This window comes from Daucus carota, chromosome 3 (genome assembly GCF_001625215.2).
Source record: "Daucus carota subsp. sativus chromosome 3, DH1 v3.0, whole genome shotgun sequence".
Lineage (NCBI taxonomy): Eukaryota > Viridiplantae > Streptophyta > Magnoliopsida > Apiales > Apiaceae > Daucus > Daucus carota.
In genome coordinates this window covers 53626821-53652991 of record NC_030383.2, presented here as the reverse complement: position 1 = coordinate 53652991, position 26171 = coordinate 53626821, and the positions used below count along the sequence as shown (strand labels likewise).

Genomic DNA, 26171 nt, shown 5'->3' with positions numbered 1-26171 from the left:
TTATCGGACAGAAAATGTTGTCCGAACTCGTGTTCGGTAAGCTTATCGGACGAGCTTACCGAACTCGAACACGAACCGAACCGAGCGAGCTTACCGAACAGTTCGGTTCGTTTACAGCTCTAGCCCTACTTCACATGGTACAGGTGAAATTTTTACCAAGTCATATGTGCAAGTTAATTCATGATTTTAGTAAAAAAAACATCGTCCTTATCGCGAATTTATATTTAAATTAATCTTTGAAAGTAGGTGATTTATTTCGATAAATAAGAAATATTAAACACATATTAAACATTTAACCGTAAATAATGTTATATTTGTTACATGTGTTTCTTTGGAAAAAACAAAAAAAACATAGTAATATAGACATTCATAAATCAACTGTTTATATATTTTATAAATATTAGTTATTTTTTTTGACGAAAGGGAAGAATTCAACAAAATATTAAAACTAGCGGTACAAATTCAGAACTTTCAATTGCAATTTAATTGTGAAACAAAAAATAAGTACTACAATCATATCTCCATCACTTCAAGCTACATAAGCTATGACTTAGTTGCATCGTACTTGACCATCATATAATCCCCATATATAGTCTAATGATCAGAATTATCAGTTACATCCACTGTTATTGGAGCAACAACCCCCAAAATCTGAACAAATTTTTTGTGGTGAAAGATCGGCTTTTGCACTATTCATCATGTCATATTTGATTCGAGCCTTACGAATCACCAAAAAACCAACCATATAAGTCTTTGTTAGAAAAATTATCGTAATTAATAACAAGTCACGCAGAAGCATCAACATATAAAATACTGACATCCCAAAACAAAAATGAGCACGAATAACAAACTTGGTAATAAAGTAAGTACTTAAAAAATACTAACTAAAAATGATTAGATCTTTACCCGAAAAATATTAAATCTTAATTTTATCAAACAAAACTGATTAAAAGAGTGAAGGGCTTAATTAGTACAGAGGATGAATGTCGAAGAATGAAAAAGTGATGATTTTCAAAATTACAAACTCTATTAATAAATATTGCTTGCTTAAATATATATCTAAGTTAAAATAAATTTTATATATTTTTTTTGCCAAAATAAATTTTATATTTTAGTACAATAATAAATATCATTTTTTAAAACAAATACAATCCAAAACAAAATTTAATATAGATGATTGATAATACTAAATTATTATTAACATTATACAATATACATTTGGAAACAAAAAGATTAAATGAATAACAAAACTACAAGAAGAAGAGGGGTGTAGTCTAGGGTTTGGGTTTCATATCACTCCTCTGTATCGCAAGCAAGAAAGACAGAGAGAGGGAGGCAGAAGCAAACGCATCGATCTGAAGATGAGGCCGATATTGATGAAAGGCCACGAGAGGCCTCTCACTTTTCTCAAATACAATCGAGACGGCGACCTCTTATTCTCTTGTGCTAAAGATCACACTCCCACTGTTTGGTTCGCTGATAACGGCGAGCGTCTCGGCACTTATCGCGGTCACAACGGCGCCGTTTGGTCTTGCGATGTTTCCAGTAACGATATTCCCTTTGCTCTGTCTTTTTATATTAATCTTCTATATAAAATTACTCATTTGCGATTCTAATTAGTTTGTTATATTCTGCTTCGTTTTCAATATATCTATTTTATGTTGTATTTACATATGGCTAAGTTCCCCTTGTATGTGTGTGTTTTAGGACATATGGCTAATTTATCCCCTTGTATGTGTGTGTTTTAGGGGACTCGAAACGGTTGATTACTGCGAGTGCGGACCAGACTGCCAAGCTTTGGGATGTTCAGAAAGGGGCTGAACTTTTCACTTTTAAATTTGATTCTCCCGCAAAGTCCGTGGACTTGGGTGTTGGAGACAAGCTTGTGGTCATCACTACTGATCCGTTTATGGGATTGCCTTCTGCTATCCATGTCAAGCGCATCTCCTCGGACCCTAGTGACCGTATGTGAAGCATAATACAATAGTTAAGATGTTGATGTCCATGATAGGGCACTTACCCTTGTTATATCGTAGTACCTTATTATTCTGAAGAGTTGTCTTTTCTGGTTTTGCTTTGCAGAGAGCGATGAGTCTGTGCTCACAATCAAGGGCCCTCAAGGAAGAATTAATAGAGCTGTTTGGGGACCTTTGAATAGAACTATTGTAAGTGCTGGTGAAGATGCTGTTGTTCGTATTTGGGACTCCGAGGTATGTGTCTGATATGTAATAATCTGCTTAACAAAGAACTTAATAGCCATCTCAAGTCTGCTGCCTTATTAGTTGCCTCATGACCTGTTTAATTGTACATACGACTGATAATATCTCTTTAAAGAATTGATAAATGACATGTTAACATCTGTTTTACTCTATTTCGTAATAATTTATAATTTTGTAATGGACATTTTGCACCGGCAATATAGTAGCTAGAATCTTAATACAATTATGTGATATATTTGTTAAATTTTTTTAAATACAACTGTTTCTGTTTTTTTGGTACTTACTAATTTTACTTAAAAAATAGAAAATAGTCCATAGCTTAAAAACATATTAAATAAAACATTTTTGCTCTCCCGGGATTCTGGCTCTGCCACTGTTTCTGTGTTGTTATTTTACAATCTTCTTGATATGCAGATGATGAGTTGCATTTATTTGATGTTTGATATATAAAAATGCTCAATTAAGGAATTGAGGAGATGAACTGCATACATAAATTATTACTACTTTATAAATATTTATATCTAAAGATCATATGCAGACTTTATGTATTTGTTGTATATCAGTTTCAAGTTGGATTAACTGATTTGAATCTCATCATAATAAAAATATTTAGCATGTATCTGATAGCTGTAGACGATCTTGGTAAAAGCTTCTTTGACGTTCTGGCATATACATCTAACATCTGTAGATCAGTGGAAAATATCCTATTATGGGCAAACAACATAAAAAATATTAGCTGATTTAGTATATAATATTACACACTCAGTGGCAGAGCTGGTACCGGGCCTACTAGCCCGCATATCCTGAAATCCTAAATTAATAAATTTTCAACTTTTTTTTTTTTTTTTTTAAAATAACAGTCCAACAGCAAAGCTAGCTTAATCTCTAGTCTCTATGTTATGTCACTAACATTATACTAGTTGGGCTTACAATCTGTACTCTGTACTGCACATGTGATAATGTGAATGTAAAGACTTTCTTCTAAACTTATTTGGCTTCATCTCTAGGTAAAGTATAGTTTATATATGAATTTTAGAAGTATGTATATACTAATTATTATAAAATGAATAAAGAAGATAAGTTTGAAATATAAATAGAAAAAAAAAAATTATAACTGTCATTTTTTTTTTCCTAGTCAATATATTCACTCTTCACTGTATTATATTTTAGCTTGGCCTGTTCTAGTTAGATAATCGATTCGGTGTGTTCTTAAATATAATTTGTGTCGTTTGACTTTCTTTTTTTTTTTTTTTTTTTGAAAATATTTGACTTTCTTTTCTGAATATATTAAATACAACTAAATTAAATCTACCACTTAGCAAATCTGCAATAGAATTAAATGTATGTTTTATCATTTATACTTCTTACATACTCTCTATATGAGTATAAATTATAATTTCTATTACATGCATAGGCAATTCAATCCTATAGCTCAAGTAATAACATGCGCTCACTTCCAATTTTTTTTTCCTGGATATCTTTCGGTTACTCATGTTAAGTACATGATATTTGTTTAGTACCACGAATGTCTTGAGTTATCATTAGGTTGTAAAGTTTGTAAGCCATCTATATACCATAAATACCAATTGGCATCAGTTTGCTTTGGCTTTACTTGTCCAAATTAATATGATTGGGGTTTAATCTGCTAACTGACAGACAGGGAAAATGCTTCATGAGTCTGATAAGGAAACTGGTCATAAAAAGACAATTACATCACTTGCAAAATCATCAGACGGTTCACATTTTCTGACCGGTTCCCTTGATAAATCTGCCAAGGTACTATCTCCAGAATCATGGTTGTTAATTTTCACTTTTTTATATTATTATGTTTGTTATCGTGTATTCTTATGGGATCATTTTTTTCATAATTGTAAAGCTTTGGGACATCAGATCCTTGGAACTTATCAAGACCTACAAGACTGAACGACCAGTTAATGCAGTCACTCTCTCGCCAATACTTGATCATGTAAGTGCTGCTCATTTGTTGATATTGACACTGCTAATTCTGCATGATGTCCTTACTCCTTAGAGCATCTAAAAGAGACCGTCTTATAGACTCCATAGTTAGAATTTGAGGAGTCATTGATAGAGCAGAAATCAAGGAGATTTTTACTGCCACCCTCATTTGCAGGATCCTACCTTTGCCCTCATTTCTCAAGGAGTCTACTCCAACATTTAACTCTAAATTCCATTTTTACATAAATTATTGCAGAATCTATATTTTTCCGCTTCAGATTGTAATTCTATTAATAGAGGTGCGTTTAATAATAAAAATTTAAACAAGGAGTGAGTATAAGAGTATTGTTGGAGATTACACATATCTATGTGAACTGAATTGCTGGGAGGCACCTATTTTATAATATATATGAGGGGACTACGAGTCTCTTGGTGATGCTGATATAGTTTATCTATACAAGCATTTAACATCTTCGCCTCAAATTTTTTTCCGGTCTGAGTTTTCTTGTTTATTATGATCTAGTAGAACTGTAGGATACCTTTAATTTTATGTGTGTTTTGCCTATTAGAGGTTTGTCATTAGAAGGTAATATAGAGTACGAGAAGAAAGTTTTATATTAAGATCTTTAAATGATGCAGAAATTTTCAACACAAAGTGAGTGATTGGTTCAATATTAGATACTGCTAAAAAGCTTCTGATTTTTAGGCTGAATTTAGTGTCCAGCAATGTACCGTGATCTAAGCATCTGAGTTCTGTTGTTTACTGGTTTACAGGTGGTGCTTGGGGGTGGTCAGGATGCATCATCTGTTACTACAACTGATCATCGTGCTGGAAAGTTTGAAGCCAAATTTTATCACAAGGTAAACGAGTTCTTGTTAATGTATCAAATGCAGAAGGTTAAAATTCATTTTTGTCTAATCTTTGTGTTTCTGTACAAGATCTTGGAAGAAGAAATTGGAGGTGTGAAAGGGCACTTTGGACCAATAAATGCCTTGGCATTTAACCCAGATGGAAAGAGGTATGGTTCTGTTTTGGAGTATGGTTTATCACAATAAATGCCAATCAACTGCTTTATATACTAAGTCCGCATGTCTAGAATTTTGTAAGAACCTATTCCATTTTACTTTTGAGCATGTAAATCTGTGTGTTTGTGCGTTGGTCTGTGAATGTAGATAGTTAATTTATGTACAAAATTACTATTTTTGATTTTCTTTGGAGGTGATAAATCTAGACAATAGTCTTTTGTCTTGAGAAATATCCTCACGGTATTTTCCAATTCTCGCTCTTTGGAAGGGAGTCATCTTTTGGAGAAAATTTAAAAAAGAGACATAAATGTATAAATGTCATAAGCTGCACGGACAAGCTAGATTTTACTACTACCGTGCTGGTTATTGTTGAAAATATTTGAATCTGATTTTGTCCAAGTGCTACATGCTACATAGATTAGAACCTATAGTCTACTAACAATTAAACTGGGGACAACTTAACACAGTTAAGTCAGAACGGAAAAGTCTATTTTTCTCTTTCTTTTTCTTGTTAGCTAAAGGTCTATTTTTCTCTGATACCTTGTCCATATCTAAAGGTCTCTATATTTTTGTGGAACTGTATTTGTACTTTCGTTATTTCGTAGCATCTTCAATTAGTCAGTTATATAATTCGCCTCTCTCCTATGGTATTCTTGTTTTCCATTAGTCTTGATTTTGTGATTTATGTTTATAGTTTCTCAAGTGGAGGTGAAGATGGTTATGTACGATTGCATCACTTTGATCAAGACTACTTCAACATCAGGATTTGATTATACTTGCCTAACCATCAAATCTTGCGGTGGTGGGAAGATTTTTGTTCTCGTCAGTGTTGTGGTTAACTATTCTTATAACTAGGTGCCCTGGATTGGTTTTTTATTTGACTGGTGTAAAAGTGTTATTCCTTTAGTGGTTGGAACTGAATTGTTTGTACGGAAAATGATTAAAATTTCCTTGCTTTTTCTCCTCAAAAAGATATAAATGGATACTGTGAGAAAAGGGATCCACCTCTTAGTAGGCTTCATCGATTGAGGAATGACTAGGCAACAAAATGCAGCAACATCTTTTTTTCCCCCCCACCAAGAATAGATGATGCTGCATTTTGTTGCCTAGTTATTCCAATAAGTTTGTCGCAAACGCAAAGCAAGTATTGTATATTTATGTTTTAGCGTTGCAAGCCACTCGAGATTGACATAGACACGATTGCATATACGGGCAGGCAGCACTATAAGATGCATTCCTAACATCCGCATACATACATATAATTGGTTAAAGAAATTTTTTTAGAATGGATGCGTAGGTATTAGCTATTAGGTTTTCACCAAAATTACCCGTAGGTCTTGGAATCTTTTTATGTCTTTTACAAATATAATGAACATCATGGGCTTGATTAAATTTTTAGACAAGAAAATTATGTAGTTGGAGTCTAATTTTTTAAATATATTTTTCGTAACATTTTTTTTTCAATTTTAGTTGCGAGTTAAGAGAGGTTGAAGATGCTCAAATTTTATTCCGGATACAAGTTTACCTAGGCTTAATTAGCTAAATTGTCACACTGTGAACCAATTGTTATTCCGGATACAAGTTTAGCTAGGTTTAATTAGCTAAATTGTCACATTGTGAACCAATTGTATTATATACTTATATATAATAAGCGTAAGGGAGATAATTTGGTCGCATGGTCCTCTGGTCCAAAAGCTTATCATCCGTTGGATCTTATATTGAATAAATAAGCACCGTTAGATTGGAACAAAATTAAATTCTGTTCTAGAAGGCAACTGATATCTACTTGCATGTTTATAATTTCTTTTCTGAATTCAAAACAAATTCTGTCTTTCACATGTATATGATTTTTTCTAATCCTAAATAAATATTTCCTACCAGTTTTATTCGTAGAATCATATAAATCTCACCGTCACAATTTTTTTATAATATATTTTAAAATTAATAAGCCGGATTTATGTGAGGAACAAATACAAAAACTTTTTCTTAATCCAAAATAGATTCTACTTTCTTATTGCATATTTATGATTCCTTTTCTTAATTCAAAACAAATTATGTTTATCAATTTTAATTTAGAACCATATAAATTTTTTGAAAAATATTTAAATCACATTATAATAATTTTAATATAAAATACATTTATTAATATAATCTAATAGGAGTTGGCATAACGTATTCCACTCAAAATATATTAAAATTTGATAGATAGAATTTAATACTTTGGCATGATACATACGAGAAAAGGAATTGCTTGATTAAAATAATTTATTTGAAACCATTAATGGCTGTGATGATGTATTTACCAAAGTTTTAACTTACAAACAAATCATAATTTCGAATTTTATTTTATTGAAAATTTTAATTTATTATTTATAAATTAAATTTTTTCACACCATTTAAAATATATTTAAAAAGTTTATAAATAATTAAAAAGCTCCCGTGCCTTGCACGGGCTATAAGCTAGTATTTGTATAAAATTATTACTGCTTTTCGTATGGTCATGTTATTGCCAAAATTTTATCATCTGTGAGATCATATACTAAACAAACAGCATCATTGAAATAGAAAAGAAAATTTATGACAAAAAAAAAATTGAAAAGATAATTATGTTCTATTTTATAAGTCAACTGCTATTTTATTTTTTTTGAAAGTTAAGTCAACTGATATCTACTTGCAAATCTATGATTCATTTTTTTAATCCAAAATATGCCTTTTACACGTTTATGATTCTTTTTTTAATCCAAAACAAATTTATTGCCTACTAATTCTGGAACCATATAAATCCCATAGTTACAAATTCACTTTTATATAATATATTTTCTTAAACAACATACTAAACAAAAATAATATTTTACACAATATTAATATTAATAAGTTGGATTTAATCCTCACATAATAAATAGTTAACATCACAAAATTATTAACAAAAAATATTAAGAGAAAAATGTGAAAATACTATAATACGAGTTGATATTATGTATAAAACTCTCCCATTCAAATACAAATCAACATCCGTTACAACACCAAAATCTTCCAAACACAAAACTAGTCAAGATCTTGAACATAAACCACTCCACATGGGTCACCAACTTTTTCACTATATATGATTTTGTTAATATCAAAATATAAATTTGATCAGAAATTAGCATACGACATTTTCATGAAGAATATGTCAAAGATACACAAGATAATTAACAAAGAAGTTAGTAATGAACGATGTCGCGAACAATACAACAATGATACTAAATAAACATGGAGTCAAAAAATATTATTTCATATCTTATTTTTATTTAATTATATAGTTTATTATTGATAAATTATTTTTTACATCATTATAAATATATTAAAAATAAAATTTCATAAAATAAATAAAAAAACACTGCAAGGGCTATAAGCTAGTTACAATAAATTATATACCTGTGCTAATCGTTTATTAATGTCATTGTGCACAATACTTGATATGTTAACCTAACATGCAAATGAGCTATTCACAATTTCATTTGAATCATTGATCCAAAAATACTGTCACTTACATTATGGAATTATAGTTAATTTTCGATCATTGTATTGTTTTGCCCCCACAAAATTTTTTGCTGTGAATCATTGATCCAAAAATACTGTCACTTACATTATGGAATTATAGTTAATTTTCGATCATTGTATTGTTTTGCCCCCACAAAATTTTTTGATATGCAATATCATAAGCTTTTGATACGCAAACATCGCTTCCTACCATTATTCTTATTCTGATTTGCTCCACAAAATCTGAATTCACAACTCTTAAACATCAAAAAACTCTTTCACAATCACCTTTCTACTCAACGCATCAGCCACATTATTCTCAGCCTCCGGCTTTGTGAAATAGAATCAACTGAATGCAACCATATGCAACTGAATACAACCATATACAACCATATATGCAACTACAAATCCTGATTTCAAGTTTCAATTTTCAAATGTCATTTTCGATCTCATCTTTGGAATCGATATATATATATATATATATATATATATATATATATATATATATATAGAGGGTTACTCCAGTGAGAATTTCTTAAAATGAGAACCGTGAGAACTTCTTTAATTTATCATATTTTGAGTAATCTAAACATCAAACTAGTGGGTACCCAATATAAAAAATGTATATAAAACTAGTCTTTCCCTAGCTAGTCAAAAAAAAAAAATTCAAAAAAAAAAATCCACTGCCACGTCATCAGTAATTTTTTTATTTTTTTATTTTTAATTTTTTTTTCGGCTAGCCAGGTGGAGACCTTAATGATATACATTTTTTGTGAAGGTGCCCCTGGCGGGGCCCTTCAAATGAATGAGATTTTGATAAATTAAAAAAGTTCTCACGGTTCTCATTTTAAGAAAGTTCTCATTTGAGCAAGTGCATATATATATATATATATATATATATATATATATATATATATATATATATATATATATATATTATATACTTATATATAATAAGCGTAAGTGAGATAATTTGGTCGCATGGTCCTATGGTCCAAAAGCTTATCATCCGTTGGATTGTATATTGAACAAATAAGTGCCGTTAGATTAGAACAAAACTAAATTCTGTTCAATATGAAAACTGATAATTAATTGCATGTTTATAATTCCTTTTCTGAATCCAAAACAAATTCTGTCTTTCACGTGTTTTTGGTTTTTTTAAATCCAAAATAAATATTTTCTACCAATTTTAATTGTAGAATCGTCTAAATCGCATCGTCACAAAATTATTTTTATCCATGGAATCGTATATTGAACAAATAAGTACCGTTAGATTAGAACCAAATTAACTTCTATTCCATAAGACAACTGATATCTACGTGCATGTTTATAATTCCTTTTCTGAATCCAAAACAAATTTTGTCTTTCACGTGTTTATGATTTTTTTTAATCCAAAATAAATATTTTCTACCAGTTTTATTTGTAGAATCATATAAATCGCACCATCACAAAATTATTTTTATCTCATATATTTTAAAATAATAAGCCCGATTTATGTGAGGAACGAATACAAAAACTTTTTCTTAATCCAAAACAAATTCTACCATCTTATTGCATGTTTATGATCCATCTTCTTAATTCAAAACAAATTATGTTTATCAATTTTAATCTCGAACCATAAAAATTTTTAGAAAAATATTTAAATCACATTATAATAATTCTAACATAAAATACATTTATAAATATAATCTAATAGGAGTTGGCGTCACATATTCTACTTAAAACAATTTAAAATTTGATAGAAAGAATTTAATTCTTTGGCATGATACATACAATTTTAATTTAATATTTATAAATTAAATTTTTTAACACCATTTAAAATATATTTAGAAAGTTTATAAATAATTAAAAAGCTATAAGCTAGTATATATATATTTATAGTGAAGTGCTCAAATACAAACTAAGTTAATGTACAAACTACAAACTCAATATGAGCCCTCGGATGAATCTAATCCAATGGCCTCGCAGGGGCAACCACACACCAGCTAATATACACTCTGCCACACATGATCCATAGAATCCCCTCCGTTTTTAATTTGAATTTTTCCGTCAATCGTGAACTTTTTTTGAAATCCGACTTCACTGTATTTTTGTTCATCTCGCAACGATCAATTTCCATACCATATGTGCCATATTCCGATTTGATTTAGAGATTTTTTAATTTTGGTTTGTAGTTTGTACGCTAAGAAGATTTGTAACAGAGTAGGACCCATATATATATATGAAAGATTTTAGAGAAGGTAGTATATTTGAAAGATTTTAGAGAATGTAGTATTTTTGAAAATAAGATTGGAGAAGGTAGTATTTTTGAAAATAAGATTGAAAAAACAGTATAGAAGGTAATTCCCCAATTAAAAAAGGTGGGTAGTTTTTTTTTGATATTTTGAAAAAAGGTAGTTCTGAAACTTGCTTCCGATAAATCCGAAACTAGAAAAGGTAATTTTTATTTTTGATATTTTTCATCCAAAAATCCCAGAGAATTAGAAAAATTGAACGGAACTGTCTGAGAAGACAGCATCAACACGTCCCTCGCTTCTCTTTTACATAAGTATATTGATTCGTGGGAGTAAAGTATCCAAGCTGACAAGCTCTTTCTAGAAAGTAAATTCAAACATATGTTTGATTATAGTTTCTGAGGGATAATACGTTCTATCTGAAACTATATTTTAATATAACCTGATATTATCAAACTTTCCAATTCAAGTAGATTGCACAGAAAAATTGCACGTATATTTGTGTTACGATTCAAGTTGTTGATATGATTGAACTGCTAACGTTATTGTATACGAGTAAATGATAAAGATGTAAATGTGCCGTATATATGTGCTAAGAAATACTGACATTTTGGATCATATTGTAGGCGCCTTGTTTTTATTTAAATATGGATTCTAGTCCTTATTAGGCCCGGCAATTTGACACGTAACACGCTAACACGAAACGAAACACGAAAGAAATGGATATAGGTTTTGATTTTTGATACACGAAAGTACACGAACACGAAATTATACGATAGATTTCGTGTCGGATATAGGTTTTCATTTTGGGTACATGAAATACACGAAATATTTGTACATAGATTTCATTATATATATGTTATAATATATTATATATATAATTGTGTTAAATAAATATATATTTATATGCATATGTAGATACATATTATAGATACATTAACAAATTTGTAGATAATTGTATGCGAGCATAAATATATCATCCATATTTAGTAAAATTATACTCAAAAATATTTATTAAAGCTATTTTTTGATTGAAAATATATGGAGTAATATTTTTATATATAATGTACACGAAAAGTACACGAAACGTTTCGGATCGGATACAGGTTTCAAATTAGCTACACGAAATTGATAACGAGCGGATACGGGTTTCACCTTTGAGTACACGAAACACGAAAATACACGAAACAAAAGTATACGAAACGAAACGATTGCCAGGGTCTTTTAATCAACATCTATGTCAGGGCTCTCCTGATATATATTTTTCTGACCATCACATGAATATTCCACGGCTAGAATCACAACTTACATCCATTCAACCACCAGAAAATGATATGAGTAGTGCTAGGTGCACATAATTGTGTACAGAAAATTTGTACATAATGATGTGGCAGATGATGTGGTGGGTTTTAATTGGGGTGGTTGGTGTAAATGCAGAGGGGCCATCCAATTAGAATCCACCACATGTCATTATGTACATGTTTTTGTACACAATTATGTACATACATATGTCAGAACAGGACCTATTACATATAGTCGGCTCCTTGTACAATTCAAACTTTTCTACGATATGAGCTAGCTCTGCACTATATAAATAAGCGTTTATAATGTTGCAATGCATATCATCAAAACCACAGAGTAAAAAATGAAGTCCACAATTTTCTTAGCTTCCTTCCTCGTCATTCTGGTAACCAGCCCTTTGGTCGCATCCGCAGAAACCAATAAAGTCCTCGACATAGACGGCCATGAACTCCGGAGAGACACAAATTACTTTATCTTGCCTGTTGTCCGAGGCAACGGCGGTGGACTCAAATTGTACAGCGGAAGAACTAGCCGATGCCCGATGGACGTTGTCCAGGAGCCCAATGAGCTCAACAGAGGTATTCCAGTAAAATTTTCACCTGTGAACCCTAAGGAATCAACTATACGAGTATCATCAGATTTAAATGTGAAATTCTCTGGTGCATCCATCTGCGCACAATCAACTGTGTGGAAGCTTGATGGTCAGCGCTTCGTCTCGACAGGAGGAGTTGTGGGGAACCCTGGCGGGGCTACGGTAAGTAACTGGTTCAGAATTGAGAAACTTCCCGGTCGAAACCAGTGGTATAAGCTGGTGTACTGTCCCGCGGTGTGCAACACGTGTAGACCCGTTTGCGGGGACCTTGGTATAGTTATTGAAAAAAGTGGAACTAGACGTTTGGCTTTAAACGCCGGAAAGCCTTTCCAGGTTTTCTTTAAAAAGGCTTAAGCATCCTGAGAAATCTTAGCTTTGCAGAGGGTGCTTTATCTATGTCTTAAATAAAACAAGGAAATTATCAACCATAATCTTCTGCTTTTGGCTTTTTCAAGGAGTTCATTTTTCCGTTCCTCAAATATTAAAATATAAGGGTATTATCATATGGACAAGTTAAGAGAATAATGGTATCCAGATACCATTATTCTCTTAACTTTTCCAAAAGATCTTTTGGAAAAGTTGATAACACAAGGGTATAATAAACAAATAATCCTTGAAATACTTTCTGAAATCTTAAACTAAGCTTTTCTCATATATTTTTATGATTATGTTTTTTAATAAACTAGATTGTTACGGATGTTGAGAGTGCGAAAAAATTGAAGTTTAAATGGCTAATTAAGTAATTTATTTAAATATTTACATTTAGTTAACAGAATGTCATGATATACGTGAAATTTAGAATACAAGGACACCACTTATAAGTCAAAAATTAAAAATATATATTATTTAGAATATTCAAAAATAAAAGTATTCATTGAGAAAATTGCACAGAACAATGTTGTCACTAGTTTTATGACATGTATAATAAAAATTTTCAATGAGAAAATTTGCACTTTCTCCGGTGTATATCTTTCATAAGAACACGAGTCCTATTCAACTACAAACCACCTAAATCTAAGAACTAAAAACTTGTGATCGAACCCACTATTCTAACAAGTCCAGCCCATTTATCTAATCACGGCTGCTTACCGTTTATCTATAATTTGTAGAAAACTGATATACACAGCATATACATACAAATCTATACATAGCATATACATACAAAATGATTATCAATTAACACAAACTCACCCTCTCTAACCTTCATCTTCTTCGATCTTTAATTTCTATGTTTGAGAAGTAACGTGATAGGTAATCTGAGATGCAGTCATGGGAGAAGACATTGAAATCACTAATTTCAAAAACACAAATCACTATTTTTTAAACGAATATCACTAATTTATAAAACAGTTATCACTAATTCATAAAGCAAATATCACTAATTAATTTGTATATCTCAAATCATTGATTTCTATAACTATATCAAAGCTTTAACAAAACCAAAATCCATGACCGAGTTTTAGTCATTCAAGACATTAAGAGAGAGGTCGTCGAAAAAGATTGGGGGATGGGAAGGAAAAGATGGAGGTGATGATGGAGAATGGACAGAGGTGGTGATGGCGGGGAAAGGAAGATGATGTGATAACCGGGAATATGAAAGGTGGAGCTGGTGACGATGATGACGAAATCAAGGTCAGAGATGGATGGACAATGATGGCGGATCGCAGGTGATAGCGCTGGTGAGTGTTAGCTTAAATCACGAGAGGTAGAGGCTGTGAGAGTTGGTTGGATCTGGGTGGGTGGGAGATAGTTGTTATGTTGGGTTTACTAATTGGAAGTGTGTGGGGATTTATTTTAGTAGTGTGCCTTAAGTAATTACAAGAGTTTCATTAGTGGTTTTTAGTTTTTATTTTAAGATTGGTTTGTATTTGATCAAATTCCATAAGAACACAATAGATATTACTCTGTATTTGATCAAATTCCATAAGAACACAATAGATTTTGTAGGTATTCGACTTTATATATAACATACATTTTTTGATTCAAAAAATAGAAAATATCTAGAGTAAATTACATATTGTGTGCCTGAAGTTTGTCATATATTTGATGTGTGTACCTGTAGTTTCGTATACAACAAAGCGTGTGCACCAACTTTGAGATAACGTACGATACGTGTACTACCGTCAGTTCATTGATATCGCCGTTAGTAATTAACAGAGGCAAGGGTGGGCTTTCTTGTAATAGCACCACATAAAGCAATCTACTCCCGTCTTCAGTAAGATTTGCCGCCAATATCCATTACATCACCTCATCTTTACTCTTAAAAATCTGATTATGTGCTAAACTCAGCAGGTGTGCATTGTTTGTGAGATGACTTGACTTGTGCGCGATGGTGATCAGTCGGATGTCTATGCTCCTGATGAAGCACCCAACTACAGGAGTGAGCATCTAATCTCTCGAGCTTTTCCTTACTCGGTTTTTATTAATGTTCCATATGAAACACAACATAGGGTGCATATATTTGTGTAATCTGTTGATGTATTATGTTGCTGTCCAAAATATTTGGCTAGAAACCAAAATTTTTGTTGCTTGGTCTAGATTGTTTTGATTATCTTCTGTTAGGATTTACTTTTAGGTTGTATACTGCTTAACATATATTTGTTGCTCTAACCCTCTCTCGCAAACCATAAATAACAACTCGACCTCGAAGGCACACAGGTTCGTCGATCCACCGGAAATAGTTGCAGCCACTCCTCCCTCGAACACAACCAACAAATCTCCTACAAGCATTCAATTCAGTCCACATTGTACATTGCACGGCTTGTCGACCATAACGACATTATTCGTCCATGTATTTCTCTCCAGATTATAATTTTAGGTGTAGGGTTTTTCAATTTAGGGAAGAAATGACCCAGTGTAGGTAAAACTACACTTTACTTACCAGCCTTTTTAAAAAAACAAACTAACGGCGTTAACAAGAAATTAACGTTTGTACACACTATGTAAAATTTGTCAAAGTTGGTGTACAGTTTTGCTACAATCGAAAATGCAGGTACACATATCGAATATATCGCAAAGCACAGGTACACAATCTACAATTTACTAAAATATCCATCCTATATTACCTGTAACGAGAGAATGGTGTTTATGATACTTTAGTTGACATAAAGTCCAAATTAAACAAATATTAAACATATCAATTAATTAATTAATTAAAAACATAAAGACATATGTGCCGACAGAAGTCTTTACTAATGTGGAAACACGTGTACATCCAGTACCATAAAAACTCTCCACTTAAACTACACCAGTCATATCATGTCTGCATCTAGTATCACAAAAACTCTTTGGCTCAAACTATGAGACCGTTTGGTCAAACTTAAAAAAAAAATGACTTCTTGTTTAAAATAAAAAAAGTGAAATAGAAGTGAGAAACAAATTATAAATTAATAAAATGTTTGGAAAAGAAGCAGAAGCTGTGAGAAATAAGCTAGCAGTCTCAGCTTCTTAAAAATGCTTCTACTTCTTTACACATACGGGTCAAGAAAAATAGAAGTTAGAAGCAGATGTTGTTTCTGGTTCCCAAACTGGCGCTATACCTACCACTACTGTCAAATGTCTTGCCATCTCTATATATCTATATACTATATAACTGAATTAACTCTTCATCAATTATTCTAAAATTTCTTCTTAAATAACTACTATGAAATTTCTTCATAGATCCCTGTGAATTTCTACTTCATCTGTTCTAGGGCTGTTCTAGGGGCAGAACTGTTCGCGAACAAGCTCGAGTAGAACTCGAGCTCGAACTCGAACACATAAATGTGTTCTTTAAGAAAACGAGCTTGAGCCGAGCTTTTAGTGTGTTCGGCTCGAGGTCGGCTCGGACTCGTTCGGCTCGAGGTCGGCTCGATAAAACTCGAAAATATGCAATATTTTCAAGATAATTTCATAATATATACATGTTATTGAACGCCGAATTCAACATATAATATATCAAATCGATCAGGAGAATATTTACATATAATAAAACACACTAAATATTTTATTTGACTTGCTATTTTAAGAGTCAAGTAGCAGTTTGACCTTATTTTTCTCGGGCTCGGCTCGGCTCGACTCGACTCGGCTCTTATTGTTCGTGAACAAGCTCGTGTTCGGCTCGTTAGTTAACAAAGCTCGAACACAATTTTACTTAATTTAATAAATTAAATATTTAAAAATGAATATAACATAAATAACAAAAAATTTAATGCCCTGCATAAGGGAAAAAATTATAGGCGCTTACAAACCCAGATTGTATCATTTCTAGCTTTTAATTAATCGCTTGCATTTGCATGCAATTTGGAGCTCCTATCTTTTTAAATTTTAGAGTCCTCTGCTTCGAACTTAATATACAGATGTTGAGTTAAGCATACTTCTCATAAAATATTCGATGACCCAATCACATATTCTAGTTCAAAGATAATTAAGAAAAAATATTTGACTTTCTGATGAACAGAAATTATGAGTAAATCAGGGAAAGTCTCATTAGGAAGTGCAAGGGGAAGCGGCACAGCAGATAGTTAAGAGAAAACAACAGAATACTTTTTATTGATTTATACATCAAGTGAAGTTTCATACAAGCATTGCATTCAAATGAATTACAAAGACAACTTTAAATATCCGATAAACACAGCAATATTTTCAAACCTTTAAGAACATAACCATGAACGGTTGATCGCTAAGAACCAATCTTCTAAAACCATCCTTGATCGAGATGCCGATATCTCCACAAACTGGTTTGCAGAAATCACACACAGTTGGACAGTAAACAAACTTGTAGTTATTCGAATATTTCTCAATCTTGAACCAACTCTCCAGAGTTTCAGCTCCCGGGTTCCCTTTGACTCCACGAGTGCTAACAACGTACTCTCCATCGTAGTTATCAAGCTTCCAAACCAATGACTGAATGCAAATGGTTACCCCATTGAACTCGACGTTCAGATCAGTTGACTCACGTATCACACCTTTTTTGGGATCAACCATTGTGAATGACAAGGGAAGGTTTCCATTGTCTGTTTCAAATGTTTCTTGGACGACGTCGAGGGGGCAAGATTCATTCCTGGTGCTGCCTAGTGTCACACCGCCTCCCATGCCTCGGACACCGGGCAAGATGTAGTAATCAACACCTGGTCGGAGTATATCACCGTCCATGTCCCGAACAGGATCAGGAGATGCGTCCGCTGCAGCGAGAGAGCAAGTTGACAAAGCAACAAGGAGGAATGGGATGTATAGCCTAATTTTCTTCATTCTATCAATACTTTTGTGTTGATTATTCTGCAAACTTATAAAACTGCAGTAGCAGAAGCTTCCTATTTATAAAGAAATTTTGTGACACGATGAGATTTTAATAACTCTGTTTACACGTGCATGCATAGAAGTGTTTTGGTCTTGGAAGACAACCAAGGTGGCTAGTAGTATATTTTATGTCTGTATGGATAAGATCACGTTAGTTAATTAGACGGGTAACACAGGCCGTTTGGGCAAGTTTTAAAAGGTGACTCATTAAAGTAAAGAAATGGATTAGAATAAAAAGAAGTAGAATTTCTGAGAGAAACTAACATTCTCACTTTATTAAAAGTTAGTTTATGCTCCCTCTAATCAAACAGACGCTATATTATATGGGTTTTTTTGCTGCAAAAAAAACGTAGAAAAAAGATAATTAAGTTTTATTTGGACTAGTTTGTATAAATATGAATTCTATACTTGCACTTCTCTTGGTTCTTCTCGCTTTTGCAAATTGTATTCAGCTCCTTCTGCCCTGCCCTTCTTCAAATGAATAAAGATAAGCCATCCACGTAGAGATGCAAAGACTTTTTATACGCCCTTTGCGTTTCAGCAACAGGGTACTGAAAATGAATGTTATCATTAATCCTAGATTGTTTTATTTTATTTTTAATATTTTATGTCAGAATCATCTCGGAAAATAAACTCAACAATTTTCTTATAGGATATGGCTTATCCGTGATTCTCGAGCTGCAGCTTAATTTTGAATAAGGCATCTAACAATACGGTCTTGCTACATCTCTAATTAATGTGGAATCAAAAGAAGCATGCATATTCAAGAATTTCAATCATTTTTGTTCCAAAATCACCCAACAGATTCATTTCAGTCTATTCAACTGCTGGACATAAACACAAGGTTAGCGCCAGTAATTACTAGAACAAATCAACGACCTGGGACCAATACTGGGGATTCAATGTTTGGATTCTTGAACGGGGCGATTATTTGCTCTAGGATATATGTCCCCAATAAAGACAAGATCCACAAGAGATTAAGACGTGATTTGGTTGACATAAATATTGAGTAAGTTCATATATCCAGTAAATATGTAAAATTATGATTATTAAAGAAATTCTTATAAAAATGTGAATACTCATAAAACATGAAAAAGTTAGAGTTACCCACCTCCTCGCACTTCTATCGATTTAACTTCATATATATTATATCTGCGAATGAGGTTGCTCATGTGTTAGCAAGAGTGTCTCATTCTATGCCAGACTTATAGGAATGGAGTGATGTTGCTCCGAATTTCCTGTCTGATGTACTCATTAATGATTTAATCTAATGCAATTGCGTTTTATCTCAAAAAAAAAAAAAAAATCAAACCGACCAATTTTTCTAATTCCTAAGAACCTAATATACCAAGAGAGTATAACCTTCCATAACAAGGAAATACTTATATGTTAGCAATCAATAAGAACGATTCACCTTTTCTCTAAAATTATAACATCTATTCAAAACCACATCTTTTAACTAAAATTATTATAATTGGTTAGAATATATAATAATTTTCTATTTTCATGTAATATGTTAATTATGCACCAATTCAAATGTATTCTTAATAGTTATAATAAAAAGTAAATATAGAATTATTATAATTAAATTTGTATTATAATATGAAAATTTTAATTAGTTTCAAAAAAAAAAATGAAAATTTTAATTGATAAAATTTGGAATTTATTCAACGTCATAAATATACACAAATACAATATATTTATCATTAATCTTTATATGATATGAATGCATTAATATAACATGTATGTCATACTTCAAATTTGAGAAATTTCATCACATGGTATGATTGATCGGATAAAATCACATTACAATCACAAGTGTACCACTCTAAAGTATACACTTAATCTTGTTATTCATATGGACTAATCAATCTGATTTATGGGTCTTTGTTAGTTCTTATTGTTTTTTAATCTAGCTGAATCATTTTTGAGAGATGGGTGTTGGATTTGAAGTTAAAGATTGTGGCTTTAGGGAACATACAGAACTTCTGGGGCTGTTCCATTCGTATTGGCTCTTCTTCTTCCTCAATTTGCACTCCTTTTGTTTCATTTTTACAACAACTCATTTTTTTTCTGTGTCCACAATCTTGAAATATCTGTGATTGCAAAATATGTAAAAAGTCAGATTACAGGGATTATTTCAGACAAAAGCCTTTGAGAAGATGGGTTTGTCACATGATACTGCTCCGACTTTCAAATCCTATGGGGTTCCTCATGGCTCAACTGGTATGCCTTTCTATTACAATTATTTACAATATTTTCTCTTTTTCTCATGATTTTGAGTGGAATTGCGAAAGATGTTGATTTTAATCTTGTTTGTTTGTGTGTATTTGTTTGTTTGTTTAATCCCTGTGTTTTGTTTGGTTTTTGGTGTTTTGGGCGATTTTCATGTTACATGTGATACGCTTCGTTGTTCGCTTCGCATACGACGAGGCAACTTGATCGATAGCATAGCGGTGGTGGCCGATGGTGGCGGTGACGGCGGTTTCAGGACGGGATCCGGTTACAGAAAGGAAAGCGCGCTAATTATGCCTTAATTGAGGGCGGTAATTGTGCCTCGTTAATTATGCCTCTTTATTGAGGGCATAAATTGTGCCTCAATTATTGAGGGCGTAAATTATGCCTCTTTATTGAGGGCGTTAATTGGGCCTTATTTGAGGGCGTTAATTGTGTCTTAATTAAGGATATTAATATTTTATTATTATGCCTTAATTAAGAGCTTAATTGTCTCAATCATGAGTTATCATGATTGTGGGAATATTTTGATGTAATCTGTTAAATATATCGACTTATATTCTTTTTGTCTCTATTGTTTTATTTTCAGGATTCTTGGAAGAAGGCCGGTTTTCTTTTCGGACATTAAAGTTTTATTGTCTAAATTTCTCCGGTCATCTTGCATGTCCGACGGTTAGATAATAAGTTTTCTTGAATGAAAGAATTATCACGGTGAATTGCCGATTCTCGTTGAGATTTATTCTCATATTCAAAAAAAAAAAAAAAAAAAATAAGTTAAACCAACTCAAACATGTTTGGCTCAAAATCAACCAACAATTTAAATACTTGCTGATTAAATCAAAACACAGGCATCACTACCACAAACACGACCGTTTAAGACTTTCTGGGTGCTCAACTTACGACAGAAAGTTGGATTCCGTCGTAACTTTTTACAACGAAAATCCAATTTATCGTAAATTTACTTATTTAAATATATTTTTATTTAAAATAATTTAAAAAATTGTGTTGAAACTTACGACGACTATAGTATTCTATGGTGAATTCACTTATATAAATATTTTCCTTTATTCAAAACATAATCAAAAAAATTTCAATCCTGAAAATGATGTCGTTTTTGTATTAAAACTTATTACAATTATTTATATTCAGTCGTAAATTCACCTATTTAAAATTATCCGAAAAATAAAACTATTTTTCAGAAAAGTATTTTAGGCGATCCTGCCATACAGATGTTATTGTAACATGATAATAATGATTAAAAAAAAAAGTCTCTTATTTGGTGTGTTATGTTGTCAAATGCGGTCAAAGTACTTAGTCTTTAATGAAATAATTTCCCAAAACATGAAACTATTTTTTAAAAAATTATTTTGTACAATCCAACCTTACAATCCAACCGTACAGATGTTATTATAACGTGTTAATATTGATTAAAATAAATTTTTTAAAAATATGCCTTTTATTTGGTGTGTGGATTTTGTAGTCAAATGCGGTCAAACTACTTAGCCTTTAATGACATACTTATACCAAACATGAAACTATTATTTTTAAAATCATTTTGGACGATCCAACTGTACAAATGATATTGCAACGTGTTAATATTGAATAAAATAAATTATAAAAAAAATATGCTTTTTAGTTGATGTGTGGATTTGTTGTCAAATGCGGTCAAATTAATTAGCCTTTAATGACATATTTATCCGAAACATGAAACTAGTTTTTTAAAAATCACTTTGGACGATCCCACCGTATGGATTTTATCGTAACATGTTAATATGGAATAAAATAAATTTTTAAAAAATATGCCTTTTCTTTGTTGTGTGGATTTTGTACGAATGCGGTCAAATGATTTTTAAAAATCATTTTGGACGATCCAACCGTACGGATGTTATTGTAACATGTTAATATTGATTAGAATAAATTTAAAAAAACATGACTTTTATTTGATGCGTGGATTTTGTAGTCAAATTCGGTCGTAAATTCTCAATCTCATAACGAACTAATTAAGCGTCGTAAGTTTAGCTATTATTTTAGTGAAAATGTGGGTCCCACCAGGTAAAACTTGCGATGCTTGGACATACTTACGACACTTGTGAAAAATTGTGACGTTTTTTCGAATTACTACTTGAGCAAAAATGAGAGAAAAATTCCGTCGTAAATTAAGAACGGTTAAGATTCACTAGTTTTGATGATAACATAATACAATGTAACATGTTCTAGTTAGATATTTTATCCATTTATCAGTTGAAATCAATGTTAGTATCGTTTTGAGATATATCAACGGATAGATTGAATATGATGGCTAATTGTAAATATCCAATGCCATGTAATTTTATATAAGTGAAGGATGATCAACGGATGTATCACCAACATGTCAATAGATGAAGGCTGTAAGCTTCTCAATGGATGAGTGTTCGAGATCTCAACGGATGGGTTATGCAAACCAGTCAATGGATGGATCTTGTAAATTAATTAACGGATGAGGCATATTTCAATGGATGAGTCTACATCCGTTGAAAACGACCCGTGCTTCATCTGACAGATCACATGAGTTGATTTCACTAATATAGACATGGAAGCCTACTTAGGACAATAATGAAGAAGAAGAAACACATTTGTTTTATATAATGCAACCTAGATTAAATCAAGAAGATCAGTCAAAGATGAAGACAATTTAGAAGACATGCATAAGACAAATGTGATGCAACAAAATTTAGTTTAAAGTGCAATTCTTGTATTCTAGTTAACTTTTTAAATTTGGAATATATAACCAAGTTAGTAGCAATATTTGAACTATTCGAAACATTAGCAAAGTTAGAGATTTCTTAGGGTTCTAGTGTTGAAAACCAGCAGCTGTGAGTTTGTAAAATCCACATATTTCTTCTTAATATATTTTCATGGGTAGATCAAACAATCCACCCGTATATATAAATACTTGGTGTTGTTTTCTTTACTGCAAATTTGTGTGTGCTTGTTCTTGAGTCTTTTAGTTTGCAAAAGATTGTATTCAACCCCCCTTCTACTTTCTTCAAGTACTGTGTAAAATAACAGGAACTTATGACAAATTTAAGACTTAATTTCCATCGTAAATACCTGACTTTGTTGTAGTGCAAACCAAGTCTGAACCACATAAAACACAAAACAAAACTTAGTCTGATAGAAAATTAAAATATTACTACTCTGACCCTCCTCCTGAATCAAGCATCTCCTGAAATTAGCTCCCCCTTGATCACCAAAAAATTCTTATTTAATTCAGGATTAACTGTATTGAGAGGAGGTGAATAGCACCCTTAATTGCAGCCATGCATGTCTTGACACGAAGAGTCCTGTTGAGTAACTCGGTGTGCATCTTTGTAAGATCAGTATTAATTACTTTCAGCTCAGAGACCTTGAGAGTATCTGCAAGATCATGTTTGACCTCAGAATAAAGGGTCTTTAGTTTTTGATACATCTGAAGTAGTCTAGGTCAGCAGATATAGAATCCGATTGGCTGGAGGTAGACATCGCGGAGCTAGTGGTGGAGGTAGTGAAATTCTCTTGAGTTCACTAAGATCATTAACCCGGATACTAGAGTGAGCAAGACTAACAGATTCAAAAAACTCTGAAGCATCAACTTTATCCCGATTATCTAACTTAACACGAGAATATTTAGAAATTCTTATAAGAAGCAAATCATAAGAATGAGCCTTATGTTTCATCTTTATACAATCCATCATATTCTTGGGGATCAAACCCGTAACATCAAACTTACGCTCTATGAACAAAAAAGACATGATAACAATATTTTGACAAGACATGATAGAACAATTTCCTATGCATGGACATATGTTTGCACGACACACCTTAAACAAGAGATGTGTCCTTGAGTTAAGAGTAACAGTAGAAGGCGATTTTCCACAAACACTATTTAATTGATTTAGTTTAGTCAAATCATCAAACAAATGACAAATCCTGTTTTAAGCTAGTAACTGGAAGGACCAAATCATCATATAATCCTTTGAATTACAACATATCATTTAAAATTTCCGGAATTTAGACAGAGATACCTTTGATTCCACCAATTTCATCTTAATTTAATTTATCCAAGATCCACTAGCACATCATCAAGATTTCTGCCAAATCTTTCATTAGGCTGGTTTGATGACAGTGAAAAGCCTGTGAATAGTGTTGTATAAGTCGGCGATTAATTGCTGCATGATATACGATTTTTTTTATTAAATTACGTCATGTAATTATGCAAAATACTTAAAAATATGTATTTTTTTGTCTGTGTTAATATACATACATGTTTGTTTTGGTATATAAATATTTGTTATTTTGATTATATTAGAATTATTAATATTATATATATATATATATAATTAAAGCATAAAGTTTAATAAATTCTGAATATTTATTCTCAATTATCCAATTAATCTCCAAACAATGCTTTCAACGAAAAATTTCAATTACAATATTTTATAACATTATGTATTTGAGAGATCAGTTTACTATTCACTTGTTCGGGGAGTGTCTTATAGTAATCAACCGGTTACCAAAACATGCTTATTGCTTAGTGAAAGCATGCTACTCCATCCGTCCTACAAGCTGTTGCAGACAGCAACAGCAGCTTTTTGCTAAAAAACAGGTGTAAAACTGTTTGGTAAATCTAAAGGCAGCTTTCTCGAACAGCAGCTTTTATCTGAAAAGCTGCTGTTAGAAAAAGCAGGTCCTCCCATGCTTTTAGAAAAAGCTGCTTTTCAGCTTTTGCAGAATGCTGTTATAGATTTCATTATAAAACCTCACCAAAATCATTATTTTTTTTTATATTATAACTCAAAATAAGTAAATATCAAAAAATTACCAAACAGTTATCTGATTTCTACAACAACACTTATTTTAGCAGCATTTTTTCTGACAGCACATCAATTTTTAACAGCACTCCCAAACTGACTCTAAGTCTCTTTTAGAACAATTACGCATATTAAGAAAACATTAATTAGATAATATTTTCCCACTTGTACCCCTTAATAAATGCATGAATGTAGACTCTTATTCAACCCTCATTAATTGTTATACAATTTCTAAAAAGGTTAATTTTGGGATAACATCAATGTATTTGCATTGGAAACTAAAAGTGGACAAGTATTATGGGACAATAATTTCTTTCAAAAGAGACTTGTATTGTTGGGCGGAGGAGTACATGAAATTTATTCATGTTACTCTACGTATTTTCGATCGAAAAGTTGAGACTATATAGCCTCTGTCCTCTTTTACATGTCCATTTGAGTTTTTGAGGAAATTAATTTTTGATTAAACATTATAAATTATCTATCATTTTTTTTAAAGTTGCCTAAGTCAATTTACGATTTATAATCATAAGAATTTGAAAATCCTAATTTTTTTAGTAACTTATGTTTATTTTTGAAATTTTAATTTACATAAATGTACATGACCACTTTAAAAGATGATTTATAAAATTTAATATTATATTAATAATTTTTATACCAAATAAGTTGTAAACACTAAAAATTTATCCAAACACATAAAATAAAAGTTACTTTTACTTATAATGAATTTCTCATTTAGAAACAATACACATTTCTTTTAAATTATGCTATACAAGCCCTTAGAAAATTCAAACCATGATTTTAACTTATATATATATATTTGACTTGAATAAAATAAAATATAATTTTTTTATGTATTGCAAAAAGACGTTATAAAATGTACTACAAAAGTGAGATACCTCGAATATGCCACCAAGGCAAAATGTTCTCCCAAGCGTTAATAATCCAAACGTAATATCTTGTATTTTAGCACTACTTTATA

General features: G+C 31.7%; 3 protein-coding genes across 3 annotated transcripts; 2 read left to right on the top strand and 1 right to left on the bottom strand.

The window, feature by feature from the left end:
* Nucleotides 1-1212: 1212 nt before the first annotated feature.
* Nucleotides 1213-6197, top strand: LOC108210478 (eukaryotic translation initiation factor 3 subunit I-like). Its single transcript, XM_017381783.2, has 8 exons — nucleotides 1213-1545; nucleotides 1749-1964; nucleotides 2083-2210; nucleotides 3876-3995; nucleotides 4096-4185; nucleotides 4950-5036; nucleotides 5115-5194; nucleotides 5896-6197. The coding sequence occupies exons 1-8, from the start codon at nucleotides 1362-1364 to the stop codon at nucleotides 5969-5971; spliced, it is 981 nt and encodes a 326-aa protein (XP_017237272.1). The 5' UTR covers nucleotides 1213-1361; the 3' UTR covers nucleotides 5972-6197.
* Nucleotides 6198-12548: 6351 nt separating this feature from the next.
* LOC108213540 (miraculin) lies at nucleotides 12549-13299 on the top strand. Its single transcript, XM_017385342.2, has one exon. The coding sequence runs from the start codon at nucleotides 12603-12605 to the stop codon at nucleotides 13203-13205; it is 603 nt and encodes a 200-aa protein (XP_017240831.1). The 5' UTR covers nucleotides 12549-12602; the 3' UTR covers nucleotides 13206-13299.
* A 4054-nt stretch (nucleotides 13300-17353) lies between these two features.
* LOC108213265 (kunitz trypsin inhibitor 5) lies at nucleotides 17354-18143 on the bottom strand. Its single transcript, XM_017385041.2, has one exon. It carries the CDS (start codon nucleotides 18078-18080, stop codon nucleotides 17475-17477), a length of 606 nt encoding a protein of 201 aa, XP_017240530.1. The 5' UTR covers nucleotides 18081-18143; the 3' UTR covers nucleotides 17354-17474.
* Nucleotides 18144-26171: the final 8028 nt, after the last annotated feature.

What these genes read in the sequence shown, in the direction of transcription:
- LOC108210478 (XM_017381783.2), top strand. Translation starts at nt 1,362, where the DNA reads ATGAGGCCGATATTGATGAAAGGCCACGAGAGGCCTCTCACTTTTCTC. An exon ending in TTGGTCTTGCGATGTTTCCA is followed by an intron (nt 1,546 to 1,748) that starts GTAACGATATTC and finishes TGTGTGTTTTAG; the next exon opens with GGGACTCGAAACGGTTGATT. An exon ending in CCCTTGATAAATCTGCCAAG is followed by an intron (nt 3,996 to 4,095) that starts GTACTATCTCCA and finishes ATAATTGTAAAG; the next exon opens with CTTTGGGACATCAGATCCTT.
- LOC108213540 (XM_017385342.2), top strand. Translation starts at nt 12,603, where the DNA reads ATGAAGTCCACAATTTTCTTAGCTTCCTTCCTCGTCATTCTGGTAACC.
- LOC108213265 (XM_017385041.2), bottom strand. Translation starts at nt 18,080, where the DNA reads ATGAAGAAAATTAGGCTATACATCCCATTCCTCCTTGTTGCTTTGTCA.